At 45.0% G+C, this 19,418-nt stretch overlaps 1 protein-coding gene across 3 annotated transcripts in view; it reads left to right on the top strand.

The window, feature by feature from the left end:
• The first annotated feature begins 2,916 nt into the window (after positions 1-2,916).
• Positions 2,917-19,418, top strand: part of SNX10 (sorting nexin 10) — a 66,500-nt gene continuing 49,998 nt past the window's right edge. Inside the window, exon 1 of one of the 3 annotated variants that reach the window (XM_074340902.2) lies at positions 2,917-3,219. Coding sequence is in view for 1 of the 3 variants with exons in the window: in XM_074340896.2 (XP_074196997.2) it covers positions 3,351-3,428 (78 nt within the window). In the remaining 2 variants the exon portion in view is untranslated. Of the gene's footprint in view, positions 3,220-3,316; positions 3,429-19,418 lie in introns of those variants that run through there. The other 2 variants (XM_074340900.2, XM_074340896.2) reach the window with 2 other exon arrangements.

The following is a 19,418-nucleotide window of genomic DNA, read 5'->3' as shown; positions in this document are numbered from 1 at the left end:
GATTTCAAATGTTGGTGTTCAACAAAGCAGCTTCCGGTGGTCATAGATTTCTTTATGATAAACCGTTGTTACAAAATCAAATTCTTCAAATAAATGTATAGTAATCAAATACTGTTTTCTCTATCTTATAAATGGAGTTCATTTGAAGAAAGGATCCCATTGCTAAAAATGCTTGAAAACCACTCAATCAAACCACTGTGACTCTGAGAGAGTCAGTTTGGGCAGGAGAATGGAAAGCAGAAGATATAATAACACCAAGATCTGACTACATAAAATGTTTGGGACTCAGACCTGAGTGGATCAGGGGAAGGGAGTAGGTCAAAGGCAAAGTGTCAAAGTTAATAGGTTTGGAGTTAATTGAGAGACTAGTAGTCTACTAACAGAAATAAGGAAGATAGAGAGGTAGGTAGATGGATGAGAAATCTATACCCCTTTATCTAACAAATAGGTAACTGGGCTCAAAACTTTTTGCTCGTCTTGTTATGGGAGGGATGCATAAGAGAGGTATTTTGAAAAAACACATTAGATTGATAGCCAAGAGTGGTTATTTTTATTCACATTAATCTGTATATCTTCATACTATTGAAAAAAGATTATAATTGTAAAGATCAGAAATCGAAATCCAAATTATTTGTTATTTGTTTATACTTTTTGCTCACTTCCCGTTATTAGTTGTTTGATGAATAATAAAAACCATTTCCTGTACATTATGAATATCTACCATGATAGTGTTTCCTCAAGAAAACAGGACCATTTATGTACATTTAGAGAGTTTTTAATGTAATGTTATATATACGTAGTATCAGTTAATTTTAATTTCTGAATACTGACTCTAGACAGTTTTTGCTGTCAGTGGATTTTGCTATTTTCCCAGGAGATGAAGGAAGGACTCTGTGCTTCTTACTGACTTTTGAGTTAGAGGCAGGGGACGGAGGTGGCTTTCCTTAATATGTCTAACTAAGGGCACTTAGCTTGGAGATGGAAGGGATTAGCGAAGAGGATCAAGTTGTAACAGTTATAATAAATACAATTTATTGAGCACTTACTATGTACCCAACACAGCTCCGAGCTTTACCTGAGTTACTTCACTTAACACCCACAACAACCCTATGAGGCTGGTGCTATTATTATCTTCCCCATTTTTCAGATGGGAAAATGAGGCCCAGAAGGTTTGTTCTTTTCCCAGGATCACAGAGTGAGATGTGGTAAAGCTTGAGTTTGAACCTAGTTAATGTAGAAGTCACTGTTGAGGCAGGATTTGGACAGGTAAAATAATTTCTTCTTGAAAGCAATTTTATGGTGATTTTATTAGCAGGCTAGGATTTCTTAAGCACCAGAGAGTCTCAGTTTACCTGCCCACTGGTGACAAAAAGTCACAACCTAAAAAAGGTGGCAGTCACTTAGCTCAGTCCCCTGGATTCAGGTTGCACATTACAATTCTTAAGCCAGAAACACCACCCAGCTGCTACACGAATGGACTGGATTAAAATAACCCATTATTGCTTCATTCTACTCTGAATTCTTTTCAGATTCTTCTTTTCTGTTAGGGCCATAATTCTAACATGTTTAAATGACTTCCAACAGACTCTCCAAAGGTTTTTGCTGCTCTGTCCACAGTTGTATGGTTATGTTCTGGACCATAATACATTCAGAAAGATTTTAATTTTGCGTAATCTTTTAGGACCATAGAGACTTCCTGCGTTTTGTTTTCCAGTCAGTTTTTCTTTGCAGACCATAGGGACAAGAATTTGAAAAATACACTTTAATTTGACTTTCAAAAGCGATTATGTTTACATTCACTTGTGTGCTACTACGGGTGCAATTTTAGGAAATTAAATACCTTAGTCAAGATTCAGTGATGCAAATTCAGGATTCAAGAAATTAAGACATAACATTGTAGATTTGGAAGGCTTGTTAGGCAAAGCCAATTTAGGTGAGGAGGACGGACATTTCAGGTGGCCTGGGATGGCCCCGAATGCTAGTCAGCAGCCAGCTGTATCTATGGGGAAAATTCTTGCTTGAAAAATGAAATATTAGGCTGCGTGAAAAATGAAATATTATTCTGCTATGTAGTCACCGGTTAGTAATTTCAGTGATTGCAGTCATATGTTGCTTAATGAAGGCATTCTGATAGATGTGTAGTCAGGCGATTTCATCATTAATGCAAACATCACAGTGCACTTACACACATTTAGATGGTCCAGCCTCCTACACACCTAGGCTATGTGGTGTAGCCTACTACTCCCAAGCCACAAGCCTGTACAGCCTGTTACTGTACAGAACAACATGGGATTAAGTCAAGCACAAGAGAAAATGATGCAATTAAGAGATGTGGTAAACACGAGGTGCATGAGGCTGTGGCAGGCAACTGTTTCATAGCAAACCATTTTTTATAAGTAGAAAGAGTACACTCTAAAATGATGATTAAAAAAGTATAGTATAGTAAATACATTAATCAGTAACATAGTCATTTATTTTCCATGCAAACAGGCACAGCCCAAGGTGCCATTTGAAAAATGGTTTACTGATTGAGGCCCCTTGACAGATCTCATTTCTTTTTCCCAAAAAGTTTTATTGTGAAAGATTTCAAACATACAGAAAAGGTAGAAGAATTTTATAGGACGCACCCATGTGCCCACCACCTGGATTCCACTCTTAACAGCTGTCAACCCTTGTTCATCGCATGCTCTGTTCATCTCTACCTCTCCCCATGAATCAATCCTCCCCATAACTAAGGGGGCGGGGTTTGCAAGCTCAAGGTGGCTTTCATGTGTTGATTCCAAAGGGTGCCACTTTGCCACCTTCAGCCTCAGCGTTCAGGCAAGCTGCTGTCTTTTCTCCCTAGCCCGATTTCATTGACGGGAGGAGGCATCTGGCCTCCGGCACAGCGGCGCCCCCCCGCGGCTGCACCGCTCGCCCCAGTCTCTCTGGCCCAGGGTCGGCCTCAAACTCCGCGGGCGGGCAGAAGGGCGGGGCGCAGCGGGCGACGCGGGGCCGCACCTGGGCTGGGCACTGTGGTGGCGGCGGCCGGGTCAGCGGAAGCCCGAGGCCTCGCGGCGGGCGGTGAGCGCGGGCGCGGGTCCGCTACGTGCGCGGGGTGCGCGGGGCTGCGCTCGTGTGCGCTCCTGGGCGCTCGCCGCCGCCGCGGCCGCGCCTTTGAGTCAGCAAACTCCGCAGCCCGCCAGCGGTCCTGTGCCTGACAGCCCGGAGGAGCCGCGCGTAAGTGACAGCAGACCTCCCGCGGAGGTCTCCCCTGCGCCGCCGGGGTGGGGACCGCAGCCGGGGGTCGGGGTGGGGCGAGCCCGCTGCCCTTGCCTTTCCGGAGGCGTGGGGCCCTTCCCGGTGCCCAGATGCCGCTCCCTGCGGGCTGGGAAGAGGTTTGGGTCTCCTGGGATTGGAGCAGGGGAGCTGCCTCCTTTCAAGCCGAGGTGGGCAGGGGAGGAAGAAATGGTCGTTTGCCAGGGGAGGGCCTGGAACGTATTGATTCAGGGGTTCTCAGGGAAAAAGAGGAGAGGGTGGGGCAGAGGTGGAATCCTGGATGCTAGTAAAAGTGCTGTGGCACCTGCCACCGGGCCCGGTTTGGGTGGGCATGCTGTTATACATGAAAGGGGAGATGGGGTTTAGGGATTGGGAGGGGTGGGCAGGTTTGTTTTTCGTGGGATTGTGGGATTGAGGGAAAAGGCCCTAGAGAAAAACCACGTTGACTGAGTACCAGGTTTGGTGCCACAGGAAAGCAACAACCTGTTTTTCAGTTCTGATGCATCATACTTATGTTAAGATTATACACGGATTATTGGAAGGAATGGTCGCATATTGAGAGCAACATGTCCTGCTTGAAAGTGTTAAAAAAAAAATCCGACAGTACATTTTAAAGATTTTACTGCCTTGATTCAATAATTCATGAATCGGCCAGCATCCTGTCCAGCAGATAGAAAGGAGCTTCGAGGAAGTACAAAATGGAAGATTTTTATAGGCAGAAGGGAGTGGGACATGGAAGTTATACTAGCAAAATGATGATTCACTGTGGAAGGAAACCTTCCTTAGGGGAAGGCAGGGGTCTGTCAAGCAGATTACTTCACCAGGACTGACCAAGTAATTCCAGATTGCCTGATTTAAGATCCATTCCTGGGAGAGGCAGAAACTGTAATTAAGTTAGGTATTGTCTCTGGTGACGTGGGGCTTAGCATAAGTGACTCCATTTTGGAAGGGCTTCTATTTCTGCAAGAAGCATTAATATGTAAGAATATGGGAATTAGAAATTTAGAGCAGAAAGGAGGCTTTCCTGTGATCTCATTCAAACCTTTCATTTTAGTGACAGGATAATTAAGGCCTGGGGAGGGGAGTCATTCAGCCAGATGGGAGCAGAAAGAGGCCTAGATTCTCCCTCTGCAGAGTTCTCACCGCCCTTGGGGAAATGGGGTGGGTGTAGGCTTGGAATGTATGAACTCCCTTTTTCCCCCCCGTTGGCTAGAGGGGGTGATGTGGCTGCCACTAGTGAGAACAGGCTCCTCCAGCCATTGACCAAACTTAGCTGGGGCTCCTTAATCGCTTCTGCTGCTTCTGCCATCACTTCCAGTGATGCTTCTTTTTGGGGCCTTTTTCTTTCTTTCTTTCTTTCTTTCTTTCTTTCTTTCTTTCTTTCTTTCTTTCTTTCTTTCTTTCTTTCTTTCTTTCTTTCTTTCTTTTCTTTCCTTTCTTTTCTTTCTCTCTTTCTCTCTTTCTCTCTCTCTCTTTCTTTCTTTCTCTGAAGGCATGGTAGATTTAAAATTGACTAATAGGGCTGTTTTGAATAAAGATACAAAAATAAAATACATGCAGAAGTAAATACATGAAGGTGTGAAGTAAAGTGATTAGCACTGACTTGTATTTCACTGGATCGTGCTGTTTCTTCTGCCAATCTATTTCATTCTTATTTTCGAGGTTACTGTCTCACTGAGGTGAGGAAGTTGGTGTCGTAAGAGTGGGGAACTTGCTTAGGTGACACCGCTCCTCACCAGGTCTCTCTTGCCTGCCACTCCGCTCACTCTCCACCACGCTGGGCTGTGGTATGAACTTCCTCTTATTTTTCTTATACGAAGACGTCGTGGAGCGTGGTATCTGAAAAACTAGAAATAAACACCTTCATTCTTTCCCAAGTAAAAGTGTGTTCATTAAAGACTAACGCTAGTGTACTACAGCAGTTCTCCGTGACTTTGGAGCGCTCATGATGCTTTTCCTGAGCTTGAGGAGCTCCACTTTCATTTTGAAGGGTTCACTGGGTTAGGTAAGCTATTATGGGAAATGGCTTGTTTTCCCTCTGGGTGGCAGGGCTGTGGTTTAACAACCACTTGTGAAGGGCTTAGCACTGGTTCAGAGCAGGGTCCAGCCTTTGCAGTCTTTCATTTCTAAGAGTGGCAAAGAAGAGCTTTTGGCCAAAGTCATGGTTGACTTCCATGGAGAATACCTCAAATTGTGGACGGTTATCACCAAGTTTTTTCTTTCTCTTAGTAGTAATCTAGTAGGTGTTCATCAGCTCTTATGGTCTCTAAGCCTTATTCAAATAAGAGGTTGTACATGGTAGTGGTTACAACTTCTGGTCTCAGACTCATCACAGTCGAAATCTTGGCACAGCTGTTTGCTAGCTGACGTACTAGCAGCAGGGCACTTCACCTCTGAGTCTCATCTATGCTTTATTCAGAATTTTAAAAAGGTCATGATTATCCTTGTCTTCCATAATTATTGATAGCAATAGCTGAAATTTTTTGAGCACTTATTATGTGCTAGGCATTGTGAAAAGAGGTTTGGCGTGGCAGTCTCGTTAACCTCACAACAGACTTATGAAGCAGATTTTATTTAAACTGGGAAACTAAGGCATCAAGATCTTTATGACTCCCCTAATCTCTTCAGCTCACAATTTTAACCACCCAGCGAGTGTGTCCCAGATTTCTGTCATAGCTAATAATTATTTAGGGCTTTGTTACCAGGCCCTGTTTACATACCCTGTGTCTAGTAACAATCCTTGAGCTAGGTGATGTTTTTATTCCTGCCCCTGCCTTTATTTTACAGATGAAGAAACTGAGGTACTGAGCCTAAGTCAGACAACTACTAAATGCTGCCGCCAAGGTCTGAACTAGGCAGCTTGGCCTTGGAGTGGGTGCTCTTCTCTGTGAATGTATGTAAAGGGCTTAGCCAGGCCTCAGGGAAGCGCAACTCTTAATTGGCACTTTATTTTTCCCTGATAACCATACCCTCCTCCCAGTCTCTGCAGAGGAGATGCTTTTACTTCTTCAAATGATTCAACTTTGCTTAAGGTTTTGTGATTCTGTATACATTTCTGTTGTATTCTCTGCTATTTGTAATAGCTTGTGGTAGGTCTCAGTGAACTTGACCTTGGGAATACAGAGATAGGTTTTAGGGAGTCTGTCAACCCCCTGAAAATGTATGATTTCATACTCCTGTGCAAAAGGGCATTACTCTGAGGGAGAGAATCCACAGCTTGCTTTAGGTTCTTAAAGGGTCACCTGTGGTAGACAGAAAGGTTAATAATGATATTCTAACAATCTCGTTTTATACACGAGGCAGCTGAGGCCTATGAGAAGCTGAATAACTTAATTGGAACTAGGCAGCTAATTAGAAGTAGAAAGGGGACTAAATCTCAGGTCTCCTGACTTGCAGTCTCATATTCTTTCCACCACACCCCAGTATTTCCCTTTGGGGTAAATTATGAGATGCCAAGACTCCCAGCTCTCCCTCTGCGCTCTGCAGTGTGTGAGAGACCAGCAGTGTGAGCACCTATCAAAATACAGCCTCCTTTGGCCTGTTGGCTGTGAGCTGGGCCTCTGTACTGGGATTTAAGACGGGAATCTACAGCTCTGAAAGGTATGAGCCAGGAGCATAAAAATTGGGGAAAAGACGGGGAAAGATTTAGAACATGCATTGGTTGAGGCACAAGCATGCCACTCAGGTCTCTTTGTAGAATTGTCGTGTTGGAAAGTTTTTGGTGAGCGATTTGTAAATTCGAACAAAATTCCATGAAGTCTGAAATTTCTGCGTAGTGTATGTATCACTGGAAGGAAGGCTACCTCCCGGTCAATGGTTGATGCTCTAATAAGACTAAATAAGACTTAACAGGTCATGAGACCTTTATGTATTAGTTTAGGCCAGCCTTTTAACACCATTTAATTTTTACAAACTGATAAAGTTTACCTGGAAAAATAGATTTGTACTAATAGGCAATTCATGTGTAGTGTATTGTTCAGCTAGACATTGAAGTATGTCCTTTATGACCAGGAACAGGAGGTCCAGAAATGGTTCCATTGTAAAGGTAGGAATTGAGCAAATTAAAATTGACTGTGGGAAAGTTTGTTGGGGACAGTTGTTTGTCCATAAGAAAAAATGGGATCCGTGCCTCACACCATTTACACAAGTAAATTCCATGTAGAATAAAGATTAAATGTCAAAACCAAAACTACATATCTTAAAGTACATATACATATGTAAATAAGATGGTTTTAAAACACTACTGGAGGAGTAAAGACCTCACCAAGTTCCATAAAATTCAGAAACCTTAATGGAAAATAGTGATAGAACTTCGTGAAACATTATACTTCTCATAGGAAAAAGAGGTCATAAACAAAATTAAAAGACAGATGACAAAGTAATAAAGCAAATAGTTACGATATATATATAATAGACGTGAACTCTGAGAAATCAATAGGAAAACAATAATCCAATAGAAATTTGGGCGTAGGCCATTAATAGGTAATTCACATGTGTATATAAAAATGCTGACCCTCATTAGTAATCAGATAAGTGTGGATTAAAAACAACCGTGAAACCATTTTTGCTTAGGTTGATAACATCCGGTGTTGGTGAGGGTGTGGGAAAATAGATTGTCACCATATATTTCTGTGGAGAGTGTAAATTGGTACAACCTTTTCGAAAGGCAGTTTGGCAATGTTTAGAACATTTAAAAATTTGTGAATTTGTGTTCTTTCTGATACAGCAGTTCCATTTCTAGGACTTTATCCCTCAGAAATACTTGCCTACTTGAACAAAGGAGGAAGGTGCTATAAACGAGCTGATACGGAGAATGTCCATTATATATTTAAGTAATGAAAGTAACATGCAGACCAGTAGGTATAGTATGATCTCATTTAAAAAAAAAAAAAAAGTCTGGAAGGCTATGCCCCAAGTTGTAGACAGTGATTGATTGCCTTTGGACAGTGGGATTAGAAAGGGGATAGGAGGATGGAGGATTTCATCAATAGATTCCTATGTTTTTAAACTTTTAAATTTTGAGATAAATTTAAACTCACCAAAATCATAAATCACTTATTTTTAAGAACAATGTGCATGTAGTACTGAAAAAAAAGGCAATACTCAAGAATGCCTGTGATAAGTAGGTGACATAAATGACTACAAGTGTTAATAGGGTCCTCCTGTCGGGGTTGACGATGGTCTCTCCGTGTGTGGAGGACCCAGTCCTTTGGATTTCCAGGCGAGTGTTCCCAGCAGCCTTTTCCGCTACTGTTCCCCAAGATTTGCCCCAGCCTCCACGCCTGAAGGCAGGAATTGTATGTAGCAAGAAAAGTACTCAACTCTAGACCACCTTATGTGGTCTTTAAGCATTTAAAAAACATCAGCCTTCATCTCTCCATTTAGATTTGTTTCTTGGGTATAGCGCGAAATACCCTTTCACTGCTGTTTCCTCAGCCTACCCCTCTCCTACTCCACCCTACCCGGAGTAAATGTCTCACCTGGGCTTTCTGGCTTTGACAGTCCAGCTCTCGTAGGTACCATCTACCTGTGCAATTAAAAACTGCACTCAAGGGACATATTCTCTTGAGAATATATTCTCTTTCAGAAGAGAATTTAAGAGAAGTTTGTTGTCTTACATTCAAGAAATCTGGCTGATTAACAGCAGTACTTACAATAAACTATATATGTATCTCTCCCCCTCTCCGGCCCCTGCCAAAGAGCCTGGATAGCCTTAAGAAGATAAGAAAAGGAAGTCTGGGACCACTTTCTTATTCAGACTGGAAAGTCCTCATTAAATTCCTAATAGCGGGTCCCCTCCATTAGGGAGCCCTGGATTCCTGGAGATGGAAGAATAGACAAGGGATAAGGGGAAGTAAAGAGGGACCCAAAGGACAAGACAGCCTTCCCCTAGGACAGTCCTGTGTCCAGGTGTGTGGTAAAGCTTTCTGACTTGTTCCTAGGAATATTTTACATGTTTGGTATGATGACGTACTTTAGGAAAGAGATGGGGACCGTATGATACCTATGCAGTATGCACCACACGCCGCACGCTGCCCTGGGCACTTTGATTTGCATTAGAGCATTTAATCCTGTGAAATAGGTAGGTATTAAGACAGCCACAGCCATTTCCTACTGTCTAGAGCTAGTTCATGACTTGAACCCACAGCTGCTCCCATGCCATTTTTTTTCAGTGAGTTATTATAAGATTCCCACCATTTTTGAGGGCCAAGGTGGCGTTCTCTCTGATAAAATGATTTAGGGAAAATTTTCAAAGCCCCGTGGCTATCTTCTTAACTCTAGGCTTCTGAGAGTCCCGCTTCTGAGCCTCAAAGATATTCCATGCGGGTTATAAATGGCTGTAATTTGGGGGCTGAGTTATCATGAATGTGTTCACTAACATCACAGGGTGGGCAACAAGGCTTTGTCCCAGTTACTTACAAAAACCATGAGGCAGACGGAAGACTTCAGAGCATTTTAGCTTCGAGATCAGTGGCACAAGGTTATTTTCTTCTTTTTTCCAACCTCATTTCCCACTTTCCCTCTCAGGTGTGCGTTTTCCTTCTTTGTGCCTTTTTTTATGTTTCCCTGATTCCATGAAGGCCCCTGCAGCTTTTGGCCAAAGTTCCCCGGGCATCAGAGGAGATGCAGAAAGACACAACTCAAGCCTTGTGGGCCCAGAACTTTGCACAGTTGTCAATCAATGTGGGGCCTTTGCCCTGACATCGCCTTGAGAGCCACCTCCTTTGTGTGCAGGAGACAGAGCCTACCCAGGCTGACACCTGCAGTGACAGTTCGTGCTGCCTCCTCTGCAGCCCCGACATGAGCCCCATGTTACCTGAGACGAACCCCACATTAGCACCACATCTGCCAGTCAGATGCACTCCCTTTTGTCTGCAGCCACGTTCCTCTTTCACATTTTTGCACAGTTTCTCTCTTGTAAGCGGCACAACTCCAGCACGTCTGTATATTAAGAGCAGTGGGACCCTCGTGTGATCACTTCTCATCTTGTGTGTTGTGTGCTCTTACTCTTGTTGGCACTAATGCATCTTCTGTCCACAGAGTACACCTGGATTTCTGTGACTCCCTGCTCTCTGATTCCTGTGACCTCTTTTGCTGCACACCCGCAAGGGCTGGGCTTGGAACCCCGACCCCGTCAAGCCCCGTTTTGCCATCTCTGGGCAGGATGTATTTCTGATAGTCTCAGAAATGAGAAAGAGAGAGAGAGAGAACTCTAAAGGAAAAGGGGACCAGAAGTAACACTTTGGTTTGGATTCCTTCAGCTGAAACTGGCCACTGGGAGTTGGAATGCATTGTTGGTGGCAGGTCACCTCAGGACGTTGAAAGGCTTTGTTGTTCTTTTTCCACGATTTACAGTATTCTTGCTCATTCATCCCTTTGTGCTTTAGCTCTTGCTGGTTCTAAGGAAGAGAGACCCCTGTAAAGTTAGCACTGGCAATGGGGGGCTTATTGGAAGGATACCAAGGCAACTCGGAGGCAATGATTTGGAACTGGAAAGTCACAAGTCACCCTTGCGCTCAATCCCCAAGGGCTGCAAGGTCTCTGATGCCCCTCTCTGTGCCTCTCGCTGGGGTTTCTCAGTTGTTTTTCAGGGGGAGTTGCTCTGTACGTAGGTGTATATTTGGTGTGTTCGTGGGAGGGGGTGAGTTTAGGATCTTCTTGTGCTGCCCTCTTGGACCCATCTCTCCTCGCTGGGGTTTGTCTTCGTGCACATGGCCCAGAACAGCTGGCCTGGTCCTGCTTCCATGCAGGTGCTCACTGACGTGCTGAGATCCAGCCTCCCAGGGCTCGCCGCCCTGCTCTGTGACACTGGCTTCCTCCGCTTTCCTCGGCTTCGCCGCTCACTTCTGCTCTGCCCCTGCCCTTGCCTGTTCCTTCGCTCTCCCCTGACCCCTCCTCAGGGCCTGTCCTGGGTCCTCTTCCTTTTCTCTACACTTTCTAGCTAGATCTGTGGTTTTCAAACACTGTTATGCATAAGAATTACCCGGGAAACTTGTTGAAGCCGATTTCTGGGTCTCACTTCCTAGATCTTCTAATTCCTTTGGTCTCGGATGAGACCTGGAGTCCCAGGTGATCCAGATGCGGTGACCAACACCGGACACACTGGGTTTATTCATTTCTGTGACTTGACCCCACTGATTTCTTGATGCAGACGTCGGCTCTGTCTCGTGAGCTCCAGGTTTATACATTAACATTGAATTTGACCGTGGCTCCTTGAATGTGTCACAGACATCTTCAGTGTACTGGCCACACATTATGGATCATCTCCTGCCTGGTTTTGTGGGGCCTGACACTTAGGCACTTTGGAGTCCCCTTGAAGAGAAAGAATATAGCATTGTGAATGCCGAGTGAGGGGTAGGACCCTGGAGGTGGTCTGTGCACGCAGGCTCAGAAACGAGCTTCTGGAGCTTCGCGTTCTTCCTGGGCGGCTCCCCACTTACTCCCAGTACATTCTCCTCCAGCCTTCCCCACTGGAATAAATTCTTACTGCCTTCTACTCATCTGTCCAGGCCACAAACCTAGGAGCCATTTCTTGTCTTCACCTTGCATGGGAGCCATCTCACGTTCTTGGTTGATTGTCCCCTTCTGTCTCCCCCGCACCCCCCCATCTTACCTCAAGCTCAAGCTGTCATCATGCACTTTCCCATTAGCTTCTGATGGAGTCTCTCTCATTCTACTTTGCTCCCCTCGAATCCAATTTCCCAGAGGCAGCAGATAATCTTTTAGAGCTCAGGTGCTCTTTCCGTGTCACCTTGGTGTCAGCCCCCACGTACTGATGGAGAAATCCGCCCCACGATGAGCTTTGCTAGTCCAGTAGACTTTCCTAAATTAGTGGAGAAGTCAGCTGGGGGGCTCCTGGTTCCCTCTCTCCGCCTCTCAGCCCTGCCCTGCCCTCCCTTCCTCTTCACTTTCCCATGAGCGAAGAGTCTTTTCCCTTCATGACTGTGGATATTCCCAGTTCCTCTCTCACACGTACAAACTCAAAGGGTTCAAAGTGTAGAACAGAACAAGGGGCTTTGTGTGTAGGGAACTGACACTCCTTAGAAATTATAAACACCAACAGTCAAAAAGAGTTTGCTATTACATGATAATTATCTTCCCCTTTCTTACTGACATAGCAGTTCTTCTTATAGAGTGGCATTAGGAGGGGCTGGGTGGAGGCGGCTGTTTCCGCAGCACCCCGTGTCACTGCCTGAGTTGGGGGGCCGTGTTAACCAGGCAGTGTTCTGGGTTCTGGTGTCTCAGAGCAGGAGATGCGGAGACTTTTAGTGAGCTACCCATGGAGGCCCAGACCCTGGGAATCCGGGCTCCTTCTGCCCAAACGCACGTGAAAATCCCAGGAAATCAGTTTAATGATTTATAAGGAGGTACAGACCGGATGCTGACTTTTTCTAGTCAGCTCATTTCTGTGACGGCTGGGAAGCCTTGAAAAATTGTGACCTCTGTTTTGAGAACTTTGCCAAACCAAGTCTGTAGATAACATGGGTCAGATGCGCTTGGATTACAGTCAGTAATTCAGGCAAATAGTTTAAGGAATAACTTTGGCCTTTTACCTACTTTTAAAAGCACTTTCTTTATGTCTTATTTCAGCCTTCTTGGGTCAAGGCCAGGCAGTAGAAATCACTGGGTAACTGGCCGCAAGGAAAGGCCAAGCTGAGCATTTCACATGCCTGGGCTCTGTTTCAGACCATATAGTTATAAAATATTCTCCTCCCATAAATATTACAGTCTCAGCTGACGAAACAGATACTTGAATAGAAAACATTTTTTTAAAGAAATAAGTGCTCTGTGATCCTAAGGAAGGAGACCTCACAGTTTTTCCCACAGGGGTCGTGGAGAAATCTAGGACAGATAATGGACAGCGACAGTAGCTGACAGCAAGCTCCAGGCACACGCCTCCATATTTGCCCATTTGATCTTTACAGCAGATCCATGAAATCGGCAGTTATCCCCTTTTTATAGGTGAAGAAACTGAGGCACAGAGAGGTTAAATAGTTTCCCTTGGCAAAAGGCAGAATAAGAAATCACATACTAGACATTTATACAATGGAGTATTACTCGGCCATAAAGAAGAATGAAATCTTACCATTTGCAACGATATGGATGGACCTAGAGAACATTATGCTAAATGAAATGAGTCAGACAGAGAAAGACAGATACCTTTTGATCTCACTTATATGTGGAATCTAAAGAATAGAATAAGTGAACAAACTAATCAGAAACAGTCTCAGAGATATAGAGAAAAAACTTAGGGTTGCTAGAGGGCAGTGGGAATGAGGGAGAAGGTGAGGGGATTAGAAAGCACAAATTAGTAGCCACAAGATTGCCACGGGGATAAGAAAGACAGTTTGGGGAATATAATCTATTACGTTGTAAAGATTATGTAGGGTGTCAGATGGGCACTTGTCTTATTAGGGAGACCACTTCATGGACGGTGTAGATGCCTGATCACTGTGCTGTATACCTGAAACTGAAGCTGAATAATAATGAATGTCAACTATAATTTTATATATATATATATATATATATATATATATATATATATAGTCACAGGATGTGGAGTACAGCATAAGGAATAGAGTCAGTGGAACTGTAACAGCTATATACCATGTCAGAGGGGTGGTAGATTTGGGAGGGAGATTATCACTTTGTGAGGGATAAATGTCTAATTATTACATTGTTTTGTACACAAACTAATCATAGTAAAAATTATATATATATATATATATATATATATATATATATATATATTTATTTATTTATTTATTTATTTATTTTTATGGGGGAATATTGGGGAAAAGTGTGTTTTTCCAGGACCCATCTGCTCCATGTCAAGTTGTTGTTTTCAATCTAGTTGAGGACGGTGCAGCTCACCGGCCTATGTGGGAATCAAACTGGTGACCTTGATGTTATGAGCACTGTGCTCCAATCACGGAGTCAACTGGATGGCCACCCACCAGTGGCTCAGCTCCAAGCTCAAGCCGTTGTTTCTCACTGGCCCATGTGGGAATCAAACCAGCGACCTTGGTGTTATGAGCACTACGCTCCAACCACTGAGCCAACTGGCTGCCCCTCCATCCCAAAATATATTAAAAAAAAAAAAAAAAATTATACCAGGCTGGCGTTGAACAACTACACTGCCGTTCCCATTCACTACGTCCTTCCTGCTCCTTTTAGGGGACACTCCTGCTTAAAACTGAAATCTCCCTGCTTGCCTCTTATGTCACTTGCCAGTTCTTCATATCCGGACTGATGCCACTTTGGGCAGATTTTAACTTGACTGGTAGGTCACAATTCTTGGGGTTGCTGTTTTCACAAGTAACTGAAATTGCCTCCCCCACGTCAACTCTTTGCAACAGAGGATGCAAGCTTTGTGGAAGATTGTTATTTCCAGGGTGTAGCAATACTTTTCCTTTCGGAGAGAGAATTTATCACTCAGCTTAAAACAGGACCATTGAATGCTGACTTTTTGTCCCGAATTTGCACACCTGTGTCCTTTTCTTATCTCAGCCCCAAACTGTTCTCCAAATGCTTGAAGAAGGTTCCGTGTGGATATCCTGCACCATCCTAGTTTGTTCCCAGCTGAACTCATCTTCTTTCTCTCTTAACCTCTAAAAACAGGGCGCCTTTTCCAACTTCCTCCTCTGCCAGTGACACGAGTCTTCTTCCAGTCACCCGTCTGCTGAGTCATCCTCAACTCCCCTTTCACCATCGTGCTCTGTGGCCAAGTTTTTCTCATTCATATGTATATTTAAATAGATTTGATGTTTTAATTTTTAAAATGTTTTTAGAGCAGTGTTAAGTTCACAGCAAAATTGAGGCAAAGTGCAGGGAGGGGAGATCCTATATGCTGCCTGCCTCCCTCCCTTCAGCATCAGAGTGGGACATCTGTTACTACAATCAATTAACCTGTGTTGATTTGTGTTGATTGACACTTCCTTGTCACCCAAAGTCCACACTTTACCTCAGGGTTCACTCATGGCATTGTGCACTCGATGGGTTTGGACAAACGTCTGACATGTGGCCACCATTATCGTATCTCGGAATAATTTCACTGGCCCCCCAAATCCTCTGTGCTCTGCTCCTCGTTATTTTCATGTGTGCTTTGCCATTTCCTCCGCCCACTTTGAGTCCCTGATCTTTTCTGCTGTCTGGTGTGTTCCAGCAGCTGCCCCCCCCCCACACACACACCCATGGAGCTCTTGGCCTGTAATTTCTCTCCCTGTCAGTCTGTCCTCCACCCTCCACCCAGATGAGTCATGGGCATGGTATCCAGCCTGCACTTACTGTGTCCCTGCCTTCGGAGTCTTCCTCGCATCCATCGTTCAGGGACTTCGCCATCCTCGAATGCCCATCAGAGCCTTTCTACACTTACCTCCTGTGATGTTCTGACACAGGCCCTCCACTCCTGGGGGGGCCGGACCCCTAGATGCCCTGACAGTGATACTGCTGCTTAATCGCCCCAGGCTGGCCCCATTTTCTTTGCTTGTCTGAATGCAAGCATCGCGGCCTCATTGTATCCTTCCTTTTCCATGAAGCCTGTCCCTCTGCGTCCTTCTTCCTGTAGCCTTGTTGTCAGGGTTGTTGCCTTTGGCACACAGGGAACTTAGCAGCACAAGTGAACGTTTCCTATCTGCGTTTGGGCAGCTTTGGGTCTTAGAACTCAGGGAGTGGTACTTAGCCATTAAAAAAATACCCCTCACCAGGACCAAACCTAGAACTAGCACACAGTAGGCTCGCGTGATTTCTTATTGAGTTGAATTGTCCTTGTCGTCTGCTTGTTCTTAGGGGGTCCTTCACAGCTAATGACCCTAAAGAGGTCTGTCACGTGAATGCCCTCCGCTTCTCTTAGTGTTACCTCCTTCCTGAGGATGAGGAACTCCTTTCCAGGCCTGTGGCCATTGGTGTTCCCAGGTTCGTGTACAGGCAGAACTCTGCCCCCACCTCTCATCCCTCAAGGTTTTGAGACATGAATAACTCAAAGATAGCACTAATTGCTATCTTTTAAGCATTTACTTCGAAGGAGGTAGCGTGGGTGCCGAGTTAGATGGAAGGGGTACTGTGTGATGATTAAGAGTGAGGGCTTTGCTGAGCTCAGCTACCTGGGTTCGCATCCTGGCTCCTCCACTTACTGGCTGCATGACCTTGGGCTCTGCTTCCTTATTTGTAAAACGGGGGTAATAATACTTGGCTTGTGGGGTGATCTTGAGGCTTAGATGAGTCATCAGTATTACAAGCTCCATCCACACTGTGTCTGGCACACAGCTTACAATCAGTTATTCTTGGTTTGATTGCTATTTTTGATTATTAATGGTATAACTTCAACATTATTCCCTAATCTGATCCTCCACAGTGCAGTGGGGTTAGGTCTGAAAGGAAGATAGAAAACAATGTAGGAAGACATGTGCCTTCCAGATATCCCGCTCTGGGGTGGGGGTGGGGGGCACGGGGGTTCTTGCTGGCTGAAAGCTTTCTTTACTCACAAGGTGGATGATTAACCGTGAGGGGGAGGAAGTGGGCTGGTAGAAGAGGCAGGGTGTTGTTCCAATTGCCATCCTCCCAGCCCACAGGGTCGGGCTGTTAAGAAACTCGATGGTGATGCAGAAATGGAGACAATTAGCTGGGACTAATTCAACAGACCCAATATTTATTGGGCACTTACTATGTGGCAGGCACCCTGCTGAGTGCTCGGGTTATAAAGTATGAATGATTTGGACAAGGCCTTCTGGGTCTTTTGAGAGGACAGACAATAAACAAGAAAATAGATTAATAGATTAAATAATAGAGACTGGTGATAAATTCTAAGGCGAGAAGAAAAGGAGAGAGCCCTCCTGGGGGAGTTGGCTTTAGTGGGTGGTCAGGGAAGGCCTCACTGAGGAGGTGTCATTTAAGTCAAGACCTGCAGGATGGGAAGGAGCCACCTTGGTGGGTTGGGTGGAGGAGGTGGGAGGAACATCAGAGGGAACAAGAGGCACAGAGCACAAAGGGCCTGAGCCGGGAGTTTCAAAACTGACCTGGTTAGGGCCACTGGACACCATCCGTATGCAGAAGAGGGGGGACAAGGGGTTGGCCGGAGAACAAAGGAGTGCGGTTTATAGGGATTGTGCAAATGCAGTCCCTGAACAGTGGTTTTCCAAACATTTTCTGTCATCTGTACACTTGCGAGGACATGAGATGCACTCCTGGGGTTGGACTGCTGTGAGTGTGTGATGGTGAAGGCTGGAGTATGTGTGATAGTTTGAAAAGAGCCCTCCGTGATTTGGATATACCTCCTCTTCTCCCCCCACCCCCCACATCGAGAAGCACTGCCCGTCACGATCCATCCACTCCGTTTACATCTCTTTGCAATGAACTTTTGCAGGGTCACAGAGGCACAGCAAAGGAACATGGCATTCTGTCCGGTGGTGAGAACGCTGGCCTGGGCACTGAAGATGAGTCAGTGTTTAATTGGATCACTGTGTGACCCACTTAAGTAAATACTGTTTTTTGAATAGAAAAGTTATTATTCCCATTCTTTTGAAGTTATTTAGAAATGACTTTGGAGACGTCCCTTAGGATTTTAATGCATGGGGATGTCACCTTTTTGTTAAGAGAGGCAGCGTAGGGGAGAGGAGAGAACAGCTGCTGTCATTCAGGAGTCCTCGGCTTGAGTCTGGACCCCAGGTGGCTTTGGGTGGTCATTTAACCTCTTTGGGTGCTGCTGTTCTCTTCTGTGAAATAAGACATATAAGTGCCGGCTGCCTGCCTCCCCCGACTGGATGGGCAGTGCTTTATCAACTGCAGAGTACTGGAAGGTAAAAGTTACTTTAAAACATTTAACTTCTGTTTGCGTACAACAGGATGTCATTCATGACCAAAGAAGAGAACTTTTCACTGCTCATTGATGGCCGATCTCTCGAGTAATCCCAAGGAGAATATTTTGATAACTTTGCAGTAGGAATGGGCGCTCTATAGGTGGTGCACAACCTAGAAGCCATAAGGAAAAGATCGATAAAGTGGATTACCTAAAAGCAGTTGGCATAGCAAAAGCCCTGAAAGCAAAACGAAAAAGACACATTACAAACTGGAAAAATACATTTGCACTTCATGTTATGTATGAAGGATCAAATTCCTCTAATATGTAAAGAACGCCTACAAATCAATAAGGAAAAGAACATAACTCTATAGGAAAATGGTTAAAGGCTGTGAACAAACAATCCATATAAAATAAATTCATAAAAAACCGTTGACCTCACACATAGTGTTTAAAATACAGATGAAATGGCATTGCAGTATGCCGCATTCACCTATCCGGGATTGGCAGAGATAAACGATTTTGAAAATCGTGCGTGTGAGGGAGGTTGTGGGAAAAGGGAATTCACCCAGACATGCTTAGTGAATGCGTGTTAGTTCCCTGTAGAAAGCACTTGCCAGTGTCTGTCAGAATTACTAGTTCACGTGGTCTCACTTGACTCAGAAATTCCACTTACAGAAATTTATCCTTCAGATAAATTCACAGGTATTCACCGAACAATGTTTTAATAGCAATGGAGTGTCTGTGACAGGGCCGGGTTGTGATTTTAGATGGTGGCCTTTGGTTCACCGGGACAAAGGCCTCCCCATGGCCAGTGGCCTGGACTCGCGGTCTCCTTGGTGCTGGGTGTGGGTGGGCACACATCTGAGAGCGCTTTGCTTTTCCTTTCCCGTCATCGTACTGTGGTGGTCTTCTTTCCTCTGCTGGGACTCACAGCTGGCATCTGGGTGGAGCGCACGCGTGTGCCTGGTCTTGGCAGTCTGTGCCTTCTCAGAATGAGACAGTTGAGTGTGGCGCCCGGGTGTGCTCAGTGGGCGGGGGGCTGCCTCCCAGGCCTGTGCATAGGAAGTGGGAGAGGAACTCGGCTTTTGCACCAAATGACAGAAGCTTTGGTCACCGCTGACTTGATTACAGTAGCCAGGAGGAGACACTGGAGGTGTAGGACCATTGTGATGACAGCGATTTGAGTTGCTTGCAATTACATTGAGGACATTCAAGATGCCAGTGGTTATGTGTGGGTCGGGCTGTCGCTTTATTTCATTCAAAGTGTGGGCCACACATAATTCTTAAACCGTTCACATCAGACTCATGCAGGGCCCTCGGGATCACGATTGTAGCTTAAGTCCCCTTCCTTTCCCTTTGCCGT

This window comes from Rhinolophus sinicus, chromosome 4 (genome assembly GCF_057876585.1).
Source record: "Rhinolophus sinicus isolate RSI-liver-muscle chromosome 4, RSI-T2T, whole genome shotgun sequence".
NCBI lineage: Eukaryota > Metazoa > Chordata > Mammalia > Chiroptera > Rhinolophidae > Rhinolophus > Rhinolophus sinicus.
Note: the sequence above shows the minus strand (reverse complement) of the source record. Positions and strands in the feature narration are given on the sequence as shown.